At 38.0% G+C, this 25799-nt stretch overlaps 3 protein-coding genes across 5 annotated transcripts in view; 1 reads left to right on the top strand and 2 right to left on the bottom strand.

Moving 5' to 3' along the window:
- gria4a (glutamate receptor, ionotropic, AMPA 4a) overlaps positions 1–25799 on the bottom strand; it is an 877747-nt gene that overhangs the window by 202158 nt on the left and 649790 nt on the right. The window lies entirely within an intron of this gene.
- On the top strand, positions 1158–9757 carry zgc:112998. Of its 3 annotated transcripts, none has more exons than XR_015508587.1 (4): positions 1196–1273; positions 3508–3673; positions 5725–7980; positions 8161–9757. XR_015508587.1 is itself a non-coding variant. In XM_087282932.1 (4 exons), exons 2-3 carry the CDS (start codon positions 3580–3582, stop codon positions 6816–6818), a joined length of 1188 nt encoding a protein of 395 aa, XP_087139058.1. In that variant the 5' UTR covers positions 1196–1273; positions 3508–3579; the 3' UTR covers positions 6819–6858; positions 9182–9631.
- Positions 14173–23877, bottom strand: LOC100535121 (uncharacterized). Its single transcript, XM_087284776.1, has 7 exons — positions 23730–23877; positions 21341–21530; positions 19928–20041; positions 19567–19680; positions 18181–18294; positions 17197–17280; positions 14173–14988 (listed from the first exon to the last, which is right to left on the bottom strand). The coding sequence occupies exons 1-7, from the start codon at positions 23807–23809 to the stop codon at positions 14809–14811; spliced, it is 876 nt and encodes a 291-aa protein (XP_087140902.1). The 5' UTR covers positions 23810–23877; the 3' UTR covers positions 14173–14808.

Genomic DNA, 25799 nt, shown 5'->3' on the forward strand with positions numbered 1-25799 from the left:
ACAAAAGACAAACGATCTCATCAAAATCTGAATTTTTGACCTAAAAACAAAACTAGAATTATCTTTAATTCATGGGTTCAACGTGACTTATACATTTATAGCAGGATACTTATATCCAAAGCTGTTATATACTTATATTCAAAGTTACACCAATTCTGTCAGGAGGAATGGGCTAAAATTCCTGCAAACTATTGTGAGAAGCTTCTAAAAAGGATACCCAAAACAATTGACCAAAGACAGTTTAAAAGCAAAGCTAAAAAATACCAAGACTGTCTAGAAATTAATAAAAAATTCTCATATATATATATATATATATATATATATATATATATATATATATATATATATATATATATATATATATATATATATCTCATTATTTGCATTTGGTCTGGCAATTAATCTCTTTATTCATCAGGGGTCAGCACAGCGGAATGAACCGCCAGCTATTTCAGCATATGTATTACACAGCGGAGGCTCTTCTAGCTAATGTTTTAGATTATTATTTTATTTTGTTTTTTTCTTTATTGAATTATTTGTTAATCTTTCATGTATTGATCTTTAATCTTTTATTGCAGTTATTCATTCAAGTCACATAATATTAGTGCAATTACATCTCCTGTTACTAATGTTTGTTAAAAATATATGAATTTGACTAACATAATTAAAAAACTATCGTACCGATCCTTGACATAACAACATGGTTTCAAAATAAGAAAAGTAATGGTTCCCGGAAACAATTCTTCATTTATTTTTCAGATTTACTACTTTTTGAAGTGTTTTATAAATTTATCAGTATAACTGAGCAAATGGTTTTATTTACGGATTGCAACTCTGAATTACAGGAAATGGACAAAATAACTAAAATTCTTATTTTATTTGGAAAGTATCACATCCACAAAACAAAATGTATGCTGACTGTACCGAATTGTAAACTATTTTTCATTGATTTAAAACTTTTTCATGATTCCCTCACTGCTATACAAATACCAAAGCTATTAAGACATCTCAACTACTGGAAAAAATACTTAATGTGCACGATTAATTTTTGTTGTTAATTCCATTGTATACTGTTTTATGTATAACTCCTTTTTTGTACACCCCTGTTTGATCAAAAAAATAAAAATAAAAAAGTAATGGTTCCCGGAACTATTCGAGGTCTGCGTGAATCACGTGATGACGGTCTTCCGTTGTTGTTTCCATAGTTCCTCTGTGTAGGAAGAGAATCAGTGGAGAAGCCTGAACGCGTTCAAGTCTGTACACACGGACAAATGTAAGTCACCACTTTACTATGGTATTCATAATAGTAAGATAAACGTTTAATATGATTCTGTATACCATATTATGATGTAATCAAGCGGCTTTTAGCGTTGTTTTCGCATGTCACGCGCTGTTGAGCACATCGCCCTTTGTTCATTATGATTATTATGACTCACATTTTGACGAATAACATTATATTCTATAGCAATATGCTGTTGTCATGCTCTGTTTATATATCGCATTAGTAAAACAATCGCTCTTTATTTGAGATGTATGTACAGGATTGTGTACGCGTTCGTCCAGTATAAGTTATCTAAATAAATTTAAATGCGTTGAGTTTTAATGCGTTGTTTTTTTCTTAGCATCATTCAGTTTTAATCTTGGTGTCATTGTTAACGTGTAACTATTAATTTAAGTACTGAGTAATAATTATTTGCTCCGTCATGTACTCAATAATCAGTGTTTGGTGTAAATAGTTACTAAGTAACTAGTTACTGTGATAAGATTACTTTTAGATTACTTTTGCGATTTAGATTACATTACTATTAATCGCAAGTAATTTAATTACAGTTACTTATAATGTACTTGCTTTAAATACTTTAAATTATAGCTTAGGGCTGTACAGTATGGCAAAGTGTCTGTTTTGAGGTAAAGTCGGTTTTATATTCACACATTCGTTCAATGACACGCTCCCTATATTGTTTACTTTGATACTTTGAATATTCGGTCTATAATCGCATGCAAGAATGACCTCAAAACAACATTAGTACTATTTAATTGACTGTAACAATGCTTTGATAGTCATTGGCTGCTAATATGATTCATTATTTACAATTAGCGAACAATACTTCTTCTAAATTATATTATCAAGGAGAAAGTCGAATGTGTGAATATAAAAACAACTTTACCTCAATTCTGTCTGCAATAGTCACATCGTTGACCAGAAACCACAGCTCAAAGCACAGGAGATTTGTAAAGTCGCTGCAGAATTTAACCACATTAGAGTGAAATTCTAAGGACTGTAACTGTGTGAGCATTTTGACATAGTTTAAAGCATTAACGCACATGACATTGAACCTCTTGTAACTAATAAAGATTAATTTTATTGGATTATTTAAATGATAAAAACTGTGTACAGTAGTGTTATTGTACATTTTAACTATTCAATTAATTTAACTGAATGCTGTTAGATTCCCTTTGCTTTGTCATGTACTCAGTAATCAGTGTTGGGTGTAATTAGTTACAAAGTAAATAGTCACTGTGATTAGATTACTGTTGTGATTTAGATTACATTACTATTAATCTCAAGTAATTTAATTACAGTTACTTATAATGTACTTACTTTAAATTACAGTTTAGGGCTGCACAATATATTGTTTGAGCATTGATATGGCAAAGTGTCCGCAATGGTCACATCGCAAGATATGCAGCGTTGAGTTGGGATTATAGTTGACCAGAAACCACAGGTCAAAACACAGGAGATTTGTGGAGTCGCTGCAGAATTGAACCACAATAGAGTGATTATTTGTCTTTTTGTATGCGTTCTTTAAGGACTATATATGGATTATACCTAGGGCCATATATACTTGCAAAATAAAAGAAAGTTTTGTCAACAAAAAATTAAGTATTAAGCAAAAAATAAATAAATGTAAATCTACAAAAATCGCAAAGCAAAAATTATTTTTGAGACACAAAAATGAAATTTGAAAAAAGAAATTAGCAAAGAAATTATATATATATATATATATATATATATATATATATATATATATATATATATATATATATATATATATATATTTGCAAAAATAAATTCTAGCATTGCCTTTACAAAGCCTGTCCAGTCAATTGCAATTCTGATTTTAATTTCTCAAAATAATTTTCGCTTCGCGATTTTCGTAGATTAGCATTTTTTTTAATACTATAAAATACTTAATACTTTATTTTTTGTTTTCAAAACTTTCTTTTATTTTGCAATTATATATGGCCCTACATTGACTCCATAGCTGTTACTGTGTGAGCATTTTGAGATAGTTTAAAGCAAACTGCAGTGGCTTTTAACATTGTGTTTTTTTTAATCACTGTTTGTGTTTAAAAGTGAGTAAGTAATACATTTTGATTGGAATTATGATATAGAAGGGTATAGTTAGATAGGGTGAAGGTGTATAACCTAGCAGCACTACACATTACTGGATTGTTTGTTTAGGCAATGCCAATGATGAGTTTCTGTTTTTACTTGTTCTAAAGGTGGTTGATATTTACATCATCCTACAGCAGAAAACAAACTCCAGGATTGACAGCTGAAATCTGCAACACACCATGGTAAAGATGGAGATTATTAAAGTAGAGATTGATGACCTGTTTGACCCAGAATCATCCATAATAAAACAAGAAGATCCTGAAGAACAAACAGGTGGGTGTACAGTTTTAGTAATAAAGATAATGCAATCAACATATTTGTATTTAGGTAAATATCAAAATTCTGTCATCATTTACTCGCCCTTCACATTATCAAAACCTGTTTTAGTTGCTTTTTTTGTAAAACACAAAAAATATACTTTAAAAATCATTGGAAACCGATAGCCATTGACTAACATAGAATTATTTTTTTTTTTATTTATTTAAATTTTTATTAGGGTCAATAGCTTCTGGTTTATTTTTTTTTTCAACAAAAATATAAACTAATGAAGGTTTAGAACTGTTTGAAGGTGAATAAAGTACTAATGAATAATAAACTAGTAAATTTTCATTTTGGGGTGAGCTAATCTTTTATTTGAAATTACAAATTAATCCTTGGTATTTTAAAGAAACTTGATATTCAGCAGCAAAAAAAACCTCTTTTGGTTTTTGCTATTAAACCTTAGAACTGTGGAAAAAAATTTGATTCATTAATAAGAAAGCGCCATCTGCGGTTAAAAATTAGCCTATTGTTACGTCTGCTGTTAAAAATTAGTCTAGAATGCCGTCTGGTGTTAAAAACTAGCCTAGAGCGCCATTTGCTGTTAAAAACTAGCTTATCTAGCAAAACATCTGCTGTTACAAACTAGACTAGAGCACCATCTGGTGTTAAAAAATAGCCTAGAGCACTGTCTGCTGTTTAAAACTAGCCTAGAGCACTGTCTGCTGTTTAAAACTAGCCTAGAGCACCATCTGCTGTTAAAAACTAGCTTAAAGCGACATTGGCTGTTAAAAACTAACCTAGAGCACCATCTGCTGTTAAAAACTAGGCTAGAGCACTGTTTGCTTTATAAAACTAGCCTAGAGTGCCATCTGCTGTTAAAAACTAGCCTAGAGCGCCATCTGCCGTTAAAAACTAGCCTAGAGCGCCATCTGCCGTTAAAAACTAGCCTAGAGTGCCATCTGCTGTTAAAAACTAGCCTAGAGCGCCATCTGCTGTTAAAAAGTAGCCTAGAGCGCCATCTGGTGTTTAAAAACGAACTAACCTAGTGCGCATCTGCTGTTAAAAACTAGCCTACAACGCAGTCTGGTGTTTAAAAACTAGCCTAGAGCACCATTTGCTGTTAAAAACTAGCCTAGAGCACCATCTGCTGTTAAAAACTAGCATAAAGCGCCGTCTGGCGTTTAAAAACTAATCTAGAGCGCCATCTGCTGTTTAAAAATTTGCCTAGAACACCGTCTGGTGTTTAAAACTAATCTAGAGTGCCATTCGCTGTTTAAAAACTAGCCTAGAGCGTCATCTGGTGTTTCAAAAAACTAGCCTAGAGCGCCATCTGCTGTTAAAAACTAGCCTAGAGTGCCATCTGCTGTTAAAAACTAGCATAGAGCGCCGTTTGGCGTTTAAAAACTTATCTAGAGCACCATCTGCTGTTTAAAAACTTGCCTAGAACACCGTCTGGTGTTTAAAACTAACCTAGAGCGACATCTGCTGTCAAAAACTAGCCTAGAGCACCATCTGCTGTTAAAAACTAGCATAGAGCGCCATCTGGTGTTTAAAAACTAACTAACCTAGTGTGCCATCTGCTGTTTAAAAACTTGCCTAGAACACCGTCTGGTGTTTAAAACTAATCTAGAGCGCCATTCGCTGTTTAAAAACTAGCCTAGAGCGTCATCTGGTATTTCAAAAAACTAGCCTAGAGCGCCATCTGTTGTTAAAAACTAGCCTAGAGTGCCATCTGCTGTTAAAAACTTGCCTAGAACACCGTCTGGTGTTTAAAACTAACCTAGAGCGACATCTGCTGTCAAAAACTAGCCTAGAGCACCATCTGCTGTCAAAAACTAGCCTAGAGCGCCATCTGCTGTCAAAAACTAGCCTAGAGCACCATCTGCTGTCAAAAACTAGCCTAGAGCGCCATCTGCTGTCAAAAACTAGCCTTGAGTGCCATCTGCTGTTAAAAACTAGCCTAGAGCGCCATCTGCTGTTAAAAGTTCAGAATCGATTCAAGAGAGAATAGAGATGCATTCTGAAAATCTCATAATCGATTTGAACCAATTTTTCCTTTTTAGACTGGGAGGAAGATCAGCAGAGTCTTAAGCTGGATGAAGTGAAGGAGGAACTTTGCGCAATCACAACCTCAGAGGAAGCCGGCAAACAGCTGCACACCTGCTCACAGTGCGGGAAGGGGTTCAAAGACAAGGCGTACCTGAGCATACACGCCCGAATCCACACCGGAGAGAAGCCGCACTCCTGCCATCAGTGCGGGAAGAGCTTCACCGTGGCGTCAAGTCTGAGTTATCATCTGCGCGTTCACTCCGGAGAAAAGCCGTTTGACTGCAGCGAGTGTGGCAAAAAGTTCAACTCGTCGTCAACTCTGAAAAACCACATGAAAGGGCACTCAGGTGAGAAGCCTTATGTGTGTGCGTCATGCGGAAAGAGCTTCTCACGACTCAGCAACTGCAAACTGCATCAGAAAACGCACAGCGATGTGAGAGAACACGTGTGCTGCGATTGTGGGAAGAGTTTTACTAGAGTCGCTCTGCTGAAGCAGCACCAAAGGATTCACACTGGGGAAAGACCCTACAAGTGTTCACACTGCGAGAAGAGTTTCACTCAATCCGGACACCTGAAAGTGCACGAGCGAGCGCACACCGGAGAGAAACCGTACCACTGTATACCATGCGGGAAGAGCTTTAAAGACGCATCCGGTCTCCATTATCACAAACACACTCACTCCGGGGAAAAGCCCTTTAATTGCGAGCACTGCGGTAAAAAGTTCAACTCCTCATCGCATCTGAAATGCCACTTGAACTCTCACTCGGACGCGAGGCCTTATGTGTGTTCAGTGTGTGAAAAGACGTTTTCCTGGCTGAACAGTTATAAGCTGCACATGAAGACGCATAATGAAGAGAGAGAGCATGTGTGCTGCGATTGTGGGAAGAGCTTCATTAGAATTAGCCTGTTGAAACTCCACCAAAGGGTTCACACTGGAGAAAAACCCTACAAGTGCTCGTGCTGCGACAAGAGTTTCGCTCAGTACGCAAACCTGAAAGTGCACATGCGCGTTCACACCGGAGAAATGCCCTATCACTGCACTCAGTGCGGCGAGAGTTTCAGACATTCAACAAGCCTTCATAAACATAAGAAGAAGTTTTTCCATTGAGAGAAAAGCTTGGACAACGAGAAATATTTCAAGGAACGCTGTGCTTTTTGTGGAAATAGGCTCATTGTACAACTCCACTACAGTTAAACTGATTTATACCATTTTGTAATCCATTCAGCCGATTTATGTGTCTATGGAGCACTTTTAGCTTAGCTTAGCATAGATACTTGAATCAGATTAGACCATCAGCGTTTTGCTCAATTAAAAAAAAAAGTAATTCAATAATTTTTCTATTTGAAGCTCGAGTCTTCTGTAGTTAGTCGTGTACTCGGACTGATGGAAAATGAAAAGTTGTTATTTTCTAGGCGCATTAATATTAGAATTATTCAGAATATGGCAGCATTTATTTTGTCAGTCTTAGTACACAACAAGTACAAAGGAGTCAAGCTTTAAATAGACAAATTATCACGACACTTTAGTGAGCGAGATTACTGACAAGTTTCTCCGTTTTTGAACCCCTTCAGAACATTTCCAGGTCTGGCGGGAACATTTTTAGCTTAGCTTAGCATAGATCATTGAATTGGATTAGACCATTAGCATCTCACTCAAAATCTTTCAAAAATATTTTCATTAATTTTCCTATTTAAGGATTAAATCTGCTGTAGTTAATCGTGTACTCAGACTGACGGAAAATTAAAAGTTGCTATTTTCAATGAAACTATAGAAGACTCGAGCTTTAAATAGGAAAATGATCAAAACACTTTTGTGAGTGACATCACTGACCAGTTTCACCATTATTTTAATCCATTCAGACTATTTCCAGCTCTGGCGGGAACACTTTTAGCTTAGCTTAGCATAGATCATTAAATCAGATTAGACCATTACCATCTCGCTGAAAATGTTAAAAAAGCTTGACTTTTCCTTGGTTACATCATGTACTAAGTTTGACGAAAAATGTTGAGATGCTATTTTGTAGGCGCAATAATATTACACAGCACCTGAAAATAGCTCTGAATTGTCTATTGTAAATGTCAAGATTTTACCCAGAAATGGGTTGCAGATGGAAGGGCATCTGCTGCGCAAAACATATGCTGGATAAGTTGGTAGTTTATTCCACTGTGGCGATCCCGGATTAATAAAGGGACTAAGCTGAAAACAAAATGAATGAACGAAATGTCAAGATTCTCATGCACTGCATTAAATCATTGTGCCTACTACAGCCGTGGTTCGACAACAAAGTTTCTTAATTATTATGCAAGAATGAGAGTATAGTTCTTTTCTATACTGGCCAAGAAAATAGCAGCCTTTCATGTTTTGTCAGTCTTAGTACACGATGAAACTACAGTCAAGCTTTAAATAGGAAAATGATCAAAACACTTTAGTGAGCGAGATTACTGACCAGTTTCACCATTATTGAATCTCTTCAGACCATTTCCAGCTCTGGCGGGAACACTTTTAGCTTAGCCTAGCTTAGCATAGCATAGATCATTGCATCGAGTTAGACCATTAGCATCTCACTGAAAGTTTTTTTAAAAATATCTTAGTTAATTTTCCTATTTAAGGATTGACTCTGCTGTAGCTAATCGTGTACTCAGACTGACGGAAAATTAAAAGTTGCTATTTTCTAGGCACAATAATATTACGCAGCGCCTAAAAATAGTTCTGAATCGTCTTTCGCAAATGTCAAGATTTTCATGCACTGCATATTAAATCATTGTGTCTGCTACAGTCGTGGTTCGACAACAAAGTTCCTGATTATTATGCCAGAATGAGAGTATAGTTCCAATCTATCTCGATCAAGAAAATAGCAGCCTTTCATGTTTTGTCAGTCTTAGTACACGATGAAACTACAGTCAAGCTTTAAATAGGAAAATGATCAAAACACTTTTGTGAGCGACATCACTGACCAGTTTCACCATTATTTATTCTTTCCAGACCATTTCCAGTTCTAGCGGGAACGCTTTTAGCTTAGCATAGATCATTGTATTGGATTAGACCATTAGCATCTCAATGAATTTTCAGAAAAGACTTCCTATTTAAAGCTTGACTTGCTGTAGTTAATCATGTACTCGGACTGACAGAAAATGAAAAGTCGCTATTTTCTAGGTGCAATAATATTGCGCAGTGCCTAATTATAGTTCTGAATCATCTCTTGCAGATGTCAATGTGCTGTATAATACTATTGAGCCTTGATTTTATGCCAGAATGAGAGTATAGTTCTAATATGAGAGTATATTGTGTCATTCTAAACTACAGATTAGTCAAGCTTAAAATTGTGAATGGATCAAAACGTGATTCTTTTTTGCTAATGGTCTAATCCGATTTAATGATCTATGCTAAGCTAAAAGTGCTTCTGCTAGACCCAAAAACCAGCTGAATGGATTCAGGAATTATAATGTTTAACTCTAGAGTTGTAAAATGAGCCTGTTTCCTATGAAAAGTGTAGTGTTCCTTTAAAAGTTGCTTTACACTACTAAAGTGTACTACTTTACACTCTTAAAGTGTAAATGAAGTATTTCATGAATTCTGCCTGGATGGGTTGTGTGCTATGTTAAATTAATTCACGTAATTTTACTTTTTTTTACCATTAGAATATGATATTGTTATTTATTATAGACCTATATAGACTAACTACTGTAGGAATTGTTGTACTATTTTGTACATTTTTGCTGCTTTGATTACATCTTTTGTTAACATATGTGACCCTGGACCACAAAACCAGTCATAAGGGTGTTGTTTGTATTATTATTATTGAGATTTATGCATAATATGAACGCTGATTATTCATTCAACAACTGATATAAACTATTTGTGCACCTGGAATCTGAGGGTTCAGAAAAATTTAATTAAATGTTTAGAAAATCACCTTTAAAGTTGCTCAAATTAAGTTGTTAATGCATAACAATAATCAGAAATTAAGTTGTATATATAATATACAACTCTTTGAATTTTTTTTCCTTTTAAATATTTCCCAAATGATGTTTAACAGAGCAAAGAAATTTTCACAGCATGTCTAATAATATTTTTTTCTTCTGTAAAAAATCTTATTTGTTTTATTTCAGCTAGAATAAAAGCAGTTTTAAATTTTTTAAACATCATTTTAGGGACAATTTTTAGCCCCTTTAAGCTATATATTTTTTCGATAGTCTACAGAACAAACCATCGTTATACAATAACTTGTCTAATTACCCTAACCTGCCTAGTTAACCCAGTTAACCCTTTAAATGTCACTTTAAGCTGTATAGAAGTGTCTTGAAAATATCTAGTCAAATATTATTTACTGTCATCATGGCAAAGATAAAATAAATCAGTTATTACAGATGAGTTAATTAAACTATTATGTTTAGAAATATGTTGAAGAAATCTGCTCTCCGTTAAACAGAAATTGGGGGAAAAATAAACAGGGGAGCTAATAATTCTGATATCAACTTTATATTAGGGATGCTCTAATCCTTCGGCTGAAGATTGGTATTGGCTGATAATCACATTTTTTGACTTGATTGGTACTCGGGTATCTGCCCGATCCCATAAACCAACCACAAGTGTTTGTGAGTTTATAAGATGCATGTGCACGTTCATATATAAGAGATATGTTTGAGTGATTATATACAGCAATCTTAATTTATTCTTTTTGGTAAAAGAAAAGCTCCACTTGAGTATCATATTTAGTGGGAAAATGTGCTTTAAAAGCTTGAAACATCAGAATCGGCACTCTGTATCGGTCTATCACCATGACAAGGAATCGGTACTCTGTATCGGCTGCAAAAATGCTGATCGGAGCATCCCTAATACATATTTCCGTCTTTCGGATGAGAAGTTAAACCGAGGTACTGACTCTCGTAAAGAGCAGGGGTGTAACCCCGGTGTCCTGGCCAAAGTCCCTCAATAGGCCCTTACGATCATGGCCTCCCAATCATCCCCTTCCACCAAATTGGTTCTATCACTGTCTCTCCACTCCACCAATAGCTGGTGTGTGGTGAGGGCACTGGCGCGGTTGTCCTGTGGCTGCCGTCGCACCATCCAAGTGTATCCTGCACACAGATGATGGTGTGGAGAGACCCCCCCCCCCCCATTGATTATAAAGCGCTTTGAGTGTATGGCCATACACAATAAATGCGATATTTATAGGAAATTTACAAAATACCTTCATGGAAGATGATCTTAAAATGTCTTTTAATGTCGTTTTGTTTTATTTTTTTAACGTTTTGTTCTTCAGGGTCACATTTATAAAGTTGTGTTGGATAAAAGTGTCTGGCAAATGATGTCAAACGTAAACATCATCTTTTAAAGCTTATCAGTGATCACAAGTAAATGCAACAGAGGTAAACGAAGCCAAAACGGCAATATATTAATCCTGCAAATGACTTTAAAGATTAAATGCCTGCACCACAAATCAGTGTGGTAAACTATTGTTTTTTTTTATTTTTGTTATCTCAATAAATCACAGTCATATCATTCAGAAATGAGCCGTGTGTTTGTTTTTTCATGAGAAGCTTATCATGACTATAAAATTGTAAGCTGCACCAGAAAATACCTCATCTCACGAGAAAATGTAAATATTTTACACTTTGCCAGTTTTGTGGCTAATTTGTACAAGTTCTATCGTACGAAATTGTATGATTTTAGAAAGGAGGCGTGGCACCCAACCCCACCCCTAAACCCAACCATCATTAGGTGATGAGCAAATCGTACACTGCAAAAAAAATGCTTTTCTTGCTTAGATTTTTTGTCTTGTTTCTAGTTCAAATATCTAAAAACTCCTAAATCAAGAAGCATTTTCTAGACAAGCAAAACATATTGTCTTGTTTTGAGAAATAATTTGCCAATAATAAGTGAGTTTTTTCTTAAAACAAGCAAAATAATCTGCCAATGGGGTAAGCAAAATAATCTTACGTCAAAAGAAAGAACAAGATTATTTTGCTGACCCCATTGGCAGATTATTTTGCTTGTTTTAAGAAAAAACTCACTTATTATTGGCAAATTATTTCTCAAAACAAGACAATATGTTTTGCTTGTCTAGAAAATGCTTCTCGATATAAGAAATTTTAGATATTTAGACTAGAAACAAGACAAAAAATCTAAGCAAGAAAAGCATTTTTTGCAGTGTACTAAATTGAACGAATTAGATCGTATGAATTCATACGAATTATTACCCACTGAATCAAAAAGTTAAGAACTGCCGTGAGATTGTGTTGGAAAATACACAATAAAGTGTAAGATTGCGTGTGTTTTGCTGACTGTCCGAAGCTTCCAGCAATGACTTCCTGGAGAAAGACCGTACATTGCTCATATTGTGAAAAGATGTTTTAGTCAATGTGGAAATCTGACGTGTGAGCTTATTACACAGACGTACAACAGAGTTTCACCCAAATAAGAAACCTCCATTCACTGATTATGCAGGACTGTTGTCTACTGCATTAGTCCATCACTATATGAGCAGGAAAACTGATGATATTTCTTTAAGACAAGCTCTTTTTGAGTTTGTAAATTGTCCCGAGTAAGATATTTGAACACCCCCAGAAAAAATACTACAGTAAATTACTTTAATACTATAAAAGAAAAATACTATAGTAGTTGATATGTACATTTTGGTTGTAAATATATAAACAAGAAATGATAGACAATATGTGACATTCATTCATTTTCTTGTCAGCTTCCCTTTATTAATCCGGGGTCGCCACAGCGGAATGAACCACCAACTTATCCAGCACGTTTTTATGCAGCGCATGCCTTTCCAGCCGCAACCCATGTCTGGGAAACATACACTCACACACTACGGACAATTTAGCCTACCCAATTCACCTGTACCGCATGTCTTTGGACAGTGGGGGAAACCAGAGCACCCGAAGGAAACCCATGTGAACGCAGAGAGAACTTGCAAACTCCACGCAGAAACGCCAACTGAGCCGAGGTTCGAACCAGCGACCCAGCAACCTTCTTGCTGTGAGGTGTCAGCACTACCTACTGCTCCACTGCGTCGCCCAAATGTGACATTATATATTTAAATATGATACTGAATACAGATAAACATGTGACCTTTAAAATTTTATTACCAAAATATTTACAAAAGCGGGGCCATTCTTCATCAATGGAAACCTCAAGGCCACTTGATATTTGATGAGGTGTTTCCCTATGCAGTGATGCTGGCACGTTCCCTGAGTTTTTCCAGCAAGATGGTGCAACACCAAATTATGGGGGTCAGGTTTGAGCATTTCTAGACGAACAGTTTCCTGAAAAGTGGATTGGTCGTCGTGGGCCCCAAGGTCTCCCGATCTGACCCCCTTAGACTTTTATCTTCGGGATCATCTAAAGGCAATTATCTATAGTGCGAAGATACAAGATGTGCAGCACCTGAAACTACGGATACTGGAAGCCTGTGCTGGCATTTCTCCTGCGGTGTTGCTGTCAGTGTGTGAAGAGTGGGAGAAGAGCGTTGCATTGACAATACAACACAATGGCTCCACACCATGAATCCACACCATTCTCATTTTATAAGGTGTATCCATATAAACGGCCCACAATCCGTCTTTAAGATTCTGCTACTACAGCATAAAGGCTGATTTATACTTCTGATTTATACTTCGCTGTGGCTGTCGGCGTCGCTGACGTGCACCTCTCAAAAATTGTAACTACACGTCGCAACGACACGTAGCGCCAGCTCTGTGATTGGTCGGCTTGGTAGCGCTGACGAGTCTGGGCGGGACCGAGAGCCGCGCGAATGGCACGAGCGATTGTTTACAAGTGTGGAGTCCCGTGAAGGAGCTCCGGATGGAAAGTTTTGTTTTGTGTTTACCTCATAGTTAAAGTTGTTGCACGTCCGCCGGTTTCTGCCTCAAAATGAGAGAGTTTTAGCCACTTGTACATCCCGGAAGTGTTCAGGAAAAGCTAAAAAGCAGTGAAGAAACTCAACACAGAGGAACATTTACACCTCACTGCCCACTAGCGCTTCAGAAGTGTTAATGCAGACTAACAGAGACAGCGCGCAGAAGTATAAATGCACAGCCACGCGCGTTGCCTGCGCCGTGGGTTACGCCGGTCACTTGACGCAGAAGTATAAACCAGGCTTTAGTGGGAAACAAGCATCTCTCTCTGTTATTGTGAGTCGTATTATTTTAAGTGTAGGGCAAAAAATAATTGCAATGAATCACATCCTAAATAAAAAGTTTAATATATGTGTGTGTGTACTGTGTATATTTATAATGTATATATAAATTACCTACATGCATGCATATATTTGTAGATACAAACTATATATAAATTTAAATATCTATGCATAAATGTTTTGCAGAGTTTTGTTTTTATGCATGTGTGTGCATTACATATACATAATAAACATATATAGTACACACACATATATCATGTGGCAAACTTTTATTTTGGATGCTTTATTCTTTGCCCAGCACTAATTATATTGTTTTTGTTTGTTGTTGCATGCATTTGTGATATTGATGTAATTTCACTTACAAACCTGATGACACCTACCAACTAAAACGAAACACATCTCCACCCCACCCAATATTATCACCAGGGTGTACTACAAATTAGGTTGCAGACCCCTGGATTAAACGACAAAAGATTAGCACTTTGTTTGCAAATGTTCACTGGAATGATGGATTTGGGGAATGCAGAATCATTGAACTCTGTTTGAGACAACAGAACTTGCAACCTTAGCTGGCTAACAATGGGAATGTACCACTGGTCAATACCCAATCAAATCCAATATCCAGTCCAAAAATTTGATTGGTGCATCCCTACTTAGAATATGCACAAAGTACGTGTACATTTGTGACTGTGCATTCAAAGACACCTTCATCTGCTGGCAATCATAAATGACGTGCACACCTGTTAGCTTGTGTGATGCGTGCAGTACGTCTTGAACCTGAACGCCATTTCCAGATTACTCTCCACATTATCAGACATATTCTGTGCCAGCTATGCAGCCTCTGAAGGTAGCTTTTAACAGGTAATACTGTAGGCACGTTCATCCATTGTGACACACACCACCTTTTAGCCAGATCTTTCACCAGAGTAGAGATGCTGAGCTTCTTCTTCAGGTCTTCGTATTCTTCTCCTTCATATCCTGTAGAAGATAATACACAGCCCTCTTCGCCCTGCGCTCTCGGTCCTTCATATTCCTCATCTCTCGCTCCAGACGCTCCACTCGGGCCAAGACTTCACCGAGTCTGACTTTCAGATCATCGGGAGATCCAGGTAATGCATAGGAGTGGTCCTGAAAGAGAGGAGGATGTGATTGTTTTGAGTAGGGATAGACGTTACTTAGAAAATATGTGAGGTTGTTGAGTGTTGAACTATTTTTCTTATGTTATAACTAAATAAATAGTATGCTATGATAACCCACAGTGCATTTATCATCTTAAATATTGACATTTATGTTCATACTGGTTGAAAGTTTGGGTTCAGTAATATTTTTAATGCTTTCAAAGAAGATTTCTTATGTTTTCATATATTCATTCATTCTTTTTCTCCTGCTTTTCCGAAGCTGGGTCGCGGGGGCAGCAGTCTTAGAAGAGAACCCCAGACTTCCCTCTCTCCAGACACTTCCTCCAGCTCCTCCGGTGGAATCTCGAGGCGTTCCCAGACCTGCCAAGATACATAGTACCTCCAGCATGTCCTGGGTCTTCCTCGAGTCATCCTTTCTGTGGGACATGCTTGGAACACACCTCCCTAGGTAGGCGTCGAGGAGGAACCCCAGACTTCCCTCTCCCCAGACACTTCCTCCAGCTCCTCCGGGGGGATCTCGAGGCGTTCCCAGGCCTGCCAAGATACATAGTACCTCCAGCATGTCCTGGGTCTTCCTCGAGTCCTCCTTTCTGTGGGACATGCTTTGAACACCTCCCTAGGTAGGCGTCCAGGAGGCATCGGAAACAGATGGCGGAACCACATCAGCTGACTTCTCTCAATGTGGAAGAGCATCGGCTCTACTCCGAGCTCCTCCCGGGTGACAGAGCTCCTCACTCCTTACCCTGTCTATAAGAGTGCGTCCTGCCACCCTGCGAAGGAAACTCATTTCGGCCGCTTGTGTCCAAAATCTTGTCCTTTCGGTCATGACCCAAAGCTCATGACCATAGGTGAGAGTAGGAACGTAGATTGACCGGCAAATCCAGAGCTTAGCCTTTCGGCTCAGCTACTTCCTTACCACAACGAACCGGTACATCGACTGCATTAATGCTGCGCCAGTCCACCTGTCCATCTCACGTTCCATCCTTCCCTCACTTGTGAACAAAACCCCAAGATACTTGAACAGAATGCCACGAGGGACACGGTTGAATGCCTTCTCCAAGTCCACAAAACACATGTGGACTGGTTGGGCATACTCCCATGAACCCTCAAGAACCCTGGTGAGGGTATAGAGCTGGTCCAGTGTACCACGGCCTGGACGAAAACAGCAAAGTTCCTCCTAGATCCTAGGTCCAAACATCGACCGGATCCTCCTCTCCAGTACCCCGGCATAGACTTTCCCTTGAAGGCTGATGAGTGTGATCTCCCTATAGTTGGAGCACACCCTCTGGTCCCCCTTCTTAAAAATGGAAACCACCACTCCGGTTGCCCAGTCCAGAGGTACTGTCCCCGACCTCCATGCGATATTGTAGAGACGTGTCAGCCAAAATAGATCCACAACATCCAGAGACCTAAGATAGACAGGGTGAATCCCCTCCACCCCCCCTGCTTTCCCACTGCGGAGCTTGCAAACTACCTCAGTCCACCCCAGCAACCTCAGTCTCTGCTTCCTCAATGAAACACAAGTCGGTGACGTTAAGGAAAGCCTCAAAGTATCCCTTCCACCATCTGACCACATCCCCAGTCGAGGTCAACAGCTCCCTACCTCCGCTGTAAACAGCGTTGATGTGGAGCTGCTTTCCTTTTTCTGAGGTGCCGGACAGTTTGCCAGAATCTCTTTGGGGCCGACTGTCTTCCTCCATGGTCTCCCTGAACTCTTCCTAAGCTGAGTTTTTGCTTCCCCAACCACCCGGGCTGCAGCACGCTTGGCTGGTCGATACCCATCAGCTGCCTCGGGAATCCTGCAAGCCAACTTAGCCTATTTGAATCTAAAAATTACATCACAATGGAAAAATATAGATGTTAAAACACCCAAAAAGGACAAAAAATCTCTGTGGAAATTCTGATTCGTCTGATTTTCCTTACTTGTCTCCATGCATTAGTGTTTATTTTCATTTATTGTTTATTTTTTGGGGGATAAGGATAGTAAAGGCCCCATCTGATTGGTCAGATTTGAATAAACAGCATATGCAGCACACAAATGCTTGGCACATAAAATTCATTTATTGCACTTCTCTGCGGTATGAATATTGCTTTTTCGATATATTGTACAGTCCAAGGTTTGAGTAATGTTTACATCAGGGGTGGTTCTAGGCCACTTTTAGGTGTCTATAGCCCTCCTGTCAGTACAAATACTCACAGTGTTAAGCAGCAGAGGTTCAGTGTCCTCCTGAGAAATGTCCTCTGACAATCTCTCCTCAGCTGTTTTGGAGGCTGCCACAGGCTAAAAGAAAATTAAAACAGTTACAATTTAATTACAAGTTTTAAAATCCATTACATCCAATGATGATATACCAAGACTGTAGATGATCAATGTAGTTTAAGAGCTGTGACGAAAACCATTCAAGATATCGATTCTGCGATGTTTAAAATGCATCGCTATTCTCTCCTGGATCAAATCTGAAATTAGTTTTTTAGCAGCAGATGGGGCCGTGTGCTTTACAAACAGCCATGCTCAGCTTGCATCTAATTCCTTACAAATACCACTTGAACCTAAAATGATCATTAATAAAAAGTTAAGAAAGGTTTAAGCAATTGCAAAAGAATTCATGGTGTTTACATTAATCTCATGAAATAAAGGCCAATATATATCATTTGGTTAAATGCACAAGCGCTATTCCTCATTAGCATTTCAGTGCATGGTTAAAAAATAGCCTAGAGCATCATCTGTTGTTAAATACTAGTGTGAACTGCTATCTGTAGCTAAAAACTAGCGCAAAGCACCATCTGTTGTTAAATACTAGCATAAAGCGCCAACGGCGGCACAGTAGTTAACACTGTGCCCTCACAGCAAGAAGGTCGCTGGTTTGAGTACCGACTGAGTCAGTTGGCATTTCTATGTGGAGTTTGCATGTTCTCCCCATGTTGGCGTGGGTTTTTCTCCGGGTGCTCTGGTTTCCCCCAAAGTCCAAACACATGCGCTATAGCTGAAATAATGAACTAAATCGGCCGTAGTGTATGAGTACTTGTGTGAATGTGATTTTCCAGAATTTCCCAGACCTTGGTTGCGGCTAGAAGGGTATCCACTCCATAAAACATAAACTGGAATAGCTGGCGGTTCACTCCACTGTGGTGACCCATGATTAAGTGGTGCTAAACTGCAGAAAAGTGCCGTGATACTCACAATTTCAGGCAGTGGAAGATTAGTCTCTTGGAAATCCTGAGAACAATCGACTGATGATTTCTCTTCAGCTTTCCTTGAAGTGTGTGTTGTCCTGGTTAGCACAGGCTTTCTAGCCTGTAAATTCAAATGTAAAGTTGCTATTTAATTAAAAAGTCACTATTTAGTTGGTTGCTACTAACAACTAGCAGAAAGGCCATTATAAAGAAATGGCTCAAGGAAGATCCTCCTAGGTGAATGGCATGATATGGTAAGAAAGGTGTATGATCTGGAAGTACTGACACTTTCCTTGAGACAGCAAGCCTATAACATTTCTGCATACCTGGGTAAATGGTTGAGAAGAAATGTAATGTTTTAATTTTATTGTGGCGCTTTTATTTTTATTTATCTGGAGCCTGTAAGTAACCCTTAACAAAGTTTTATATAGCAACGTTTTGTTAACCATAAATACGAATGTAAATAAGATTGTAATCTTTGACACTTGTAATGTGTCTTTTTTGTTTTTATATTCCCTTGAATTTTTTTTTGTTCTGAACTTGAAAAATGAAAAAAAAAAATATATATATAATAATTATTTTTAACTTTTAAAACTTATTAAAATAACAGAGTTGGAAAAGATCTTTTAATCCCAGTTTCTTTGCAAAAAATGTTCTGTTTACATGTGCATACAGGAAATTACAGAAACACAGCGCCTGTCAAATAATTTGGTGGGCGGGGAAAACACACTCCTACGTCACGTTTCTGTAACCACGGGGAGTAACACCAACAACTGAGGTAAGATCCAATATGCAGGTTTATTCACAGTCAGGCAAGCGGTGGTCAACACAGGTGCAAACAGGTGTGTGAGGACAATCCAGAATCACAGTCGAATAAAGGCAAGAGGTCAGAAAGGCAGGCGACAGGCAAAGACAAAGGCTAACGGTCGGTAGATAACAAGACTGGGAAACGTGTTGTAATGCTACTATGACAGATAACAAGACTCGGCCCACTGAAGGGGTAAATGTGTGGCTTAAAAAGTGTGTGTTAATCAGTCTTTGACAATCCTCAGGTGGTGTGAATGTAATCAGTCTAGATGAGGAAGCATGTGTGAGTGTGACCGGAGTGCATGTATGAATATGTAGTCCAGAAATGGCAGATTTGAAGTCCATGGTATTTGTAGGTGCAAACCAGCGATCTTATGGGAAATGATCGCTGGTAATCGTGACAGTTGCAGTGCGCCTCAAAATCACTGGGATTTGGACCCTTTTTTAACATTAGGAAATTAAAAAAAAGACTTATTGTGTTTCTATCACTCCAACATGACTGTGGACACTATACCCACACACAGTTCTGTCCAACCAAAAGTTGATTTTCATCATGGGTGCCCTTTAATCCCTCTCTAATACTCACAGTGTTAGGAAGCGAAGTGTCGGTCTTCTGGAAATCCAGAGAACAGTCTACTAACATGATCTTTTCTGCTTTAATTGAGGTATGTGTCGTCCTTGGTACCACAGTCTGTTTAACCTAGAATTTAAAATATAAATAAGCCACAATTTATTTACAACATATCAAACATTTCTTTATACTTCATTTTGATTAACTGTTCCTCCAACATATACTTAGTGCACAGATACTCAGACTTGTACATAGATTAGTTGCACCACTGCATTTTATAGTACACATTTTAATTCAGTGATGATAAACCTACTATTGGCAGATGAGCAGAGAAACTGAAGATCGACAGTTTAGCCTCGTCATCTCTAATACTCACAGTGTCGGGTAGTGAAGGTTTAGTGCCCTGTGAATCCTGAGAACAGTCCACTGATGATCTCCCTTCAGCTTTTATCCAGTTTTGTGTTGTGCTGGTTGTAAAAGACTTTCTAGCCTGGAAATACAAATAAAAATGTCATATTGTAATAACAAATTATCAGGCGTATCTCAATCAGCTCCAGAGCTTGTGAATCTATGTATCAGGTATAGTGTACAGATATCCATTCTGCATCAATTCTGAGATTTTCATAATGCATCGCCGTCTGCTGTTATAAACTAGCCTAGAGAGCCTTTTGCTGTTAAAAACTAGCTTATAGATCACCTTCTGCTGTCAAAAACTAGCTCTTAGATCACCTTCTGCTGTAAAAAAACTAACCTAAAGTGCTGTTAAAAACTAGCCTAGAGCCCCATCTACGGTTATAATCTGGCCTAGAACACCATCTGCCGTTAAAACTAGTCTAGAGCGTCATCTGGTGGTAAAACGTAGCCTAGAACAGCGTTTTTTATTAAAAACAAGCCTATGTAGCACAGCATTTGCTGTAAAAAACTAGCCTATAGAGCAATCTGTTGTTAAAAACTAGCCTATAGATTGACTTCTGCTGTTATAAACTAGCCTAGATCCAGTCTGCAGTTAAAAACTAAACTAGAGCTGTGTCTTGTATTAAAAACGAGCCAAAAACGGTGTTTGATGTTAAAAACTAGCATTTAGATCACCTTCTGCGGTGAACAACTAGCCTAGAGCACCGTCTACTATTATAAACTAGTCTAGAGCATCATCTGCTGTTAAAAACTAGTCTAGAGCATCATCTGCTGTTAAAAACTAGTCTAGAGCATCATCTGCTGTTAAAAACTAGTCTAGAGCATCATCTGCTGTTAAAAACTAGCCTAGAGCATCATCTGGTTGTAAAAAGAAGCCTAGAGCAGCATCTGCTGTTAAAAACTAGCCTAGAGCGCCATCTGGTGTTAAAAACTAGCCTAGAGCAGCATCTGCTGTTAAAAACTAGTCTATAGATTGACTTCTGCTGTTATAAGCTAGCCTAGATCCAGTTTGCAGTAACAAGTAGCCTAGAGCTGTGTTTTTCATTAAAAACTAGCTTAGAACGGCGTTTGATGTTAGAAACTAGCCTATATATCACCTTCTGCTGATTTGATCTTGTCTAGATCCAGTTTGGTGTTAAGAACAAGCCTACAGCACCATCTGCTGTTAAAATCTAGTTAAAGCACCATCTGCTGTTAAAAACTAACCTAGCATAGATGCTTCCAATATTTACACTATGCATTGTGGGACAATATGTTTTAGTGCGATAGAAAATTTAGCAATTGAGACGGACTACAATTGAGACGGACTACTGAACAGGTTACCTGACTGAGACGCATTCATCACATCATTTTAATCCAGTGACGATAAACCTACCTTTTGTAGATTAGCTGGGAAGTTGAAAATGGATGGTTTAACTCCATCCCGAATCCTCACAGTCTGACCCGTCCTGTCAAAGTCCTCCGGCCTGAAGTGTTCACTGCACAGCACCGAGTACCTACTTGCAGAAACTCCTCTTTTTACGGCTAATTCCCACTGCTTCCTCGACTCGATGTTTTTAGGAAACCTACAACAGGTGAGAACATTAGAGAAGAATACAGATCATAGGTCTCAAACTGGATTCCTGGAGAGCCGCAGCTCTGCAAAGTTTTGCTCCAACCCTGATCAAACACAGCTGATCCAACCAATCTAGATAGACGCCTCAATTATTCGGATCAGCTGTTACATGATTAGGGTTGGAGTGATTAGGGTTGTTTTAAACCTATAGACCTTTTTCTTGGAACGCAAAATTACCCATTATGCTTTGCGTGTATGCTGCGCAAGGAGAATGCGAAGAACTTCCGGTCGGCAGCTGATGCGTGTAAACAGTCACATTTGGACAGCTTTGAAACGATAGTTTTAATCTATTTTACCTGCTTTTATCCTCTTTGAACTAATACTGTTGTCCATCAGCAGCATCTCCTGGACTGATCATTTAAAGAAATGCGATCTAATAGGATGGAAAACAGCTGCTGTGAGGCATTTTCCCCTCGTTGTCAGACGGCATCTTCTGCAGTTTAAATGAAGCCTCGTCATCGCTAAAGTCAACATTTTCTCTTTATTTCAAATATATAACCAGCCCAAACAAATGTAAATCACCAAAATGTTTGACACACACAGTAGCCTGTACTGTGCCACTGACACACTGATTTAATAACTGTGACAAAGTGAAAATATAGGCTAGTGTCATTTCGAAATGACAGAAAAACACAAACCGTGGTAAAAACAACACACAAAATGAAACACAAACGGCTCGCGATTAGAATGAACAGCAAATCAGCCAGCAGAGGATCAATAACAGACTTTTATTGCTCATTTTTGTAAATTGCACGACTTTCATACCTGTTAAGTTTCATGCCAGTACTTTGCTCTCTCTCTGTGTGCGTGTGTGTGTGTTAAAGAGCAGCTGAGCTAACAGCTGACAGGCCGGGAACGCACACACACACTGTATTTCTGACGGCAGACACGTGAACTAGAAGAACGTTTTTCTCGTATTTCTGACGCGCTTGAACCACATGTGACAGATTATAAGGGCTTTAACAGACACATTTCTAAGTTGTGTCACAAAAACACTCTGATATCCATTAAAACGTTATTGAAACCCATTTTCGGAGCGCAAATTACCAGTTGTACACGCTGTAAACGGAAGTTTTTAGCATTCTACCGGAAGACGCTGGTCGCTATGGCGCCCTCCATGCAGCAGCCATGAAAAAGGTCTATAGAGAATATCTCAATTACAGGCAATTTAGTGTGACAGTTAATAAGGCACAACTATTCATGCTAAAAAGAAAAGCATAAACCATCACGTACGTTCTAACGGTTTTAATGACTACAATGAAAATAATTTTGTGTTTAATATGAAGTTTCAACTGGTATACATAAACCATTACATACTACTGGAATATGTCCCAAAACACACGAGAAAACATTACATCTTAATAGTTCAAATGTGGGCGATACGGTGGCTCAGTGGTTAGCACTGTCGCCTCACAGCAAGAAGGTGGCTAGTTCGAGTCCCCGCTGGGTCAGTTGGCATTTCTCTGTGGAGTTTGCATGTTCTGTCCCTGTTGGTGTGGGTTTCCTCTATGTGCCCCGGTTTTCCCCACAGTCCAAACTCATACACTACAGATGAGTTAAATAAACTAAATTGGCCGTAGTGTATGAGTGTGTGTGAATGACAGCGTATGGATGTTTCCCAGTACTGGGTTGCAGCTGGAAGAGCATCCACTGTGTAAAACATATGCTGGAATAGTTGGCAGGTCATTCCGCTGTGGGGACCCCTAATAAATAAAAGGAACTAAGCTGAAGGAAAATTAATGAATGGTTTGCAATGATTTTAATAGTATTTGTAGTTAGAATCTTCTCTTAAGGTTTTGTTATGTTTTGGGGTTGTTGTTTTTGCAAAGATTTAAGAAATTACAAATTAATTATTATGAATATTTCTTATTATTACACCTTTTAAATTGTGTTTCATAGCTTATTGAACAACAGCTTTTTTTGTTTTGTTTTGAAAGATGGCCCATGCTAAACAGATTAATTAAACACACACACATAGAAACAAAATAGACGAACTAAGGAGATAAAAATCTCTTCACATGTTTTGTTAAATAATAAACTGCAATATTATATCAATATACAATATATCAACTACAGCTGCTGATGGTCTTGACATGATGTCAACAAATGTTATAATAATGACCAAATATATCTAACTTTTCGGTCTTACTTGTGAAACGTGATTCCCCGAGCCTTGTTTGCAGTCGTGTAGCGGTTTTTACATCCCACGGCAACACAGGAGGTGGGCATTTTTTTCTTCTTGAATCCAGTTATGAGAGTTAACAGCTTGCCATGAGTAAGATGGCCGCGGCTTCAGCGTGCGATCTGTGTTATGTTGATGGTTTCGTAGCAGCGCACAGGAAAGAGGAGTGTCTCGCTGCGACATTACAAAGCGATATACGGTAGATTTTTGCGACAGAGAAGACGCGTTGGCGTTATAAACACATTTGTTGCCTAAAGTCATACACTAGATTTTGCATACAGACCCTGGGCATGCGTCAATAGCGCCGCCACATTTGTACAGTGCTCCCATAAAGACATTCAACCGCACTAGTCAAGCAGGAGAGGATTTGTGTTTCAGGACACGGATTGGATCAAATCTAACGGGAGGGAGGGAGGATAATACATTTACATGCACACAAACCAACACTCTCTGTCAGCAATGTCCGTGCGGTCACTCATCCAAAGTGATATAAAATTATAATTTTCGTAATTAAAAAAATAAAATTGAGTATACTGACCACCGGGAAAACTCCCCACCATAGATATATGTGTATATCTCTGGCTCTGGATGGCCACAGTCCTCCACTGCAGCTTGGTCCCGAGCGCTACCCTGTACTAACATGGCGGCTATTGACCCATTCAGTCCAATAGACAACAAAAGGGCAGGAGACATCTAATGTATCTATGGCCTAAAGCGGAATACAGATAGACCAATAGACACAATGTATTGGTAACTACAACGATAAAGAAAGAAAAGCTGGCAAAATGCGATCCCTGATTTATTTTTAAATGTTGAGTTATCTTAGAATTGTATAGCCTATACATAATACTAAATTGACTATGAAAAACAATGCTGGTAACGTAAGTCATGACAGAAATTAACTCGAGGGAAGTTGATTTTATATTCAGATTTTCTTCCTAATAATATAGTTTCAAACTCTATAGGGAAATCATCAGCTAATGACTGTCAAAGTACATCGTTGTTCACAGGCAATCAAATAGTGCTAATGTTGTTTTTACTTTCTCAGTCTGTCCAGCTAAAACCAGGCTGGAACCAGCCTGGAAGTGGCCAAAACCCCTCTAAAACCAGCCAACGATCCTAGGCTGGTTTAAGCTGGATTTTTCAGCAGGGTTACTTAAGTAAAACTATTGGGTACCATATTTTAAAATGTAAAAAATCTGTCTCAGTCTATATAAAGGATACCCTTTTAAAGTCCATATAGAGCTCGTTTATTGTTATAAATTAAATGACATCCCTACGTATTTCTACATTTATGTGAACATCTGTAATCTAATTATTATTTATCACCTTAGCAAAACATCTTGTGTGATTTCGTAAACAACCAATAAGGGCCAGTTAATATTGACTGAAAGTTTGACAAAATATTTTAGATCTTGGGTTTTAATTGGAAAAGAACGTGCAACAATTGCATATATTATTGGGAAGTAAATGTTTTGTCCATTATTTCATTAATAAATCTAGATAAATTAATCTAAAAAGTGGGGTTGGTAAAGAGGCACATCACCTTTCTAAAAATATACATTTTATAATCACATTGCAATGAAAATATACTTATACTACTTTGAATTTGTCCATGACAGGGTTGACACAATTTGAGGTGTGTTTCCTGGTTTTCTGCTTGCAGATTATTTGTAAAAAAAAGTGCAGGAGCTTCACCAAATTCACTTCTTACAGCCTAAGGTCTAATTAATACAACAACTATGGGGTTAAATCAAAAATCTCAAACTTTGTTTTGAAAATGTGAATGTCTCAAAGTCACTTTATAGTGATAAAGACCCTTTTATTGGTGAAAACAAAGTGAAATATCAGACAATTTTCTTCCTGACTTTGTTCTTTTAGATATATTTAGTTATAAATAGCTAGTTTAAGAAAACATTTCAAAGAAAAATAAATGAAGAAAACAAATAAATGGTGGAAATTAGCTTGTAGATTTAAAGTCAGGCAGCTCAAAGGTAAAATTATGAAATTTTAGATTCATTACCAATAGTCAAACAT

This window comes from Danio rerio, chromosome 15 (genome assembly GCF_052040795.2).
Source record: "Danio rerio strain M-AB ecotype USA chromosome 15, GRCz13ab, whole genome shotgun sequence".
Lineage (NCBI taxonomy): Eukaryota > Metazoa > Chordata > Actinopteri > Cypriniformes > Danionidae > Danio > Danio rerio.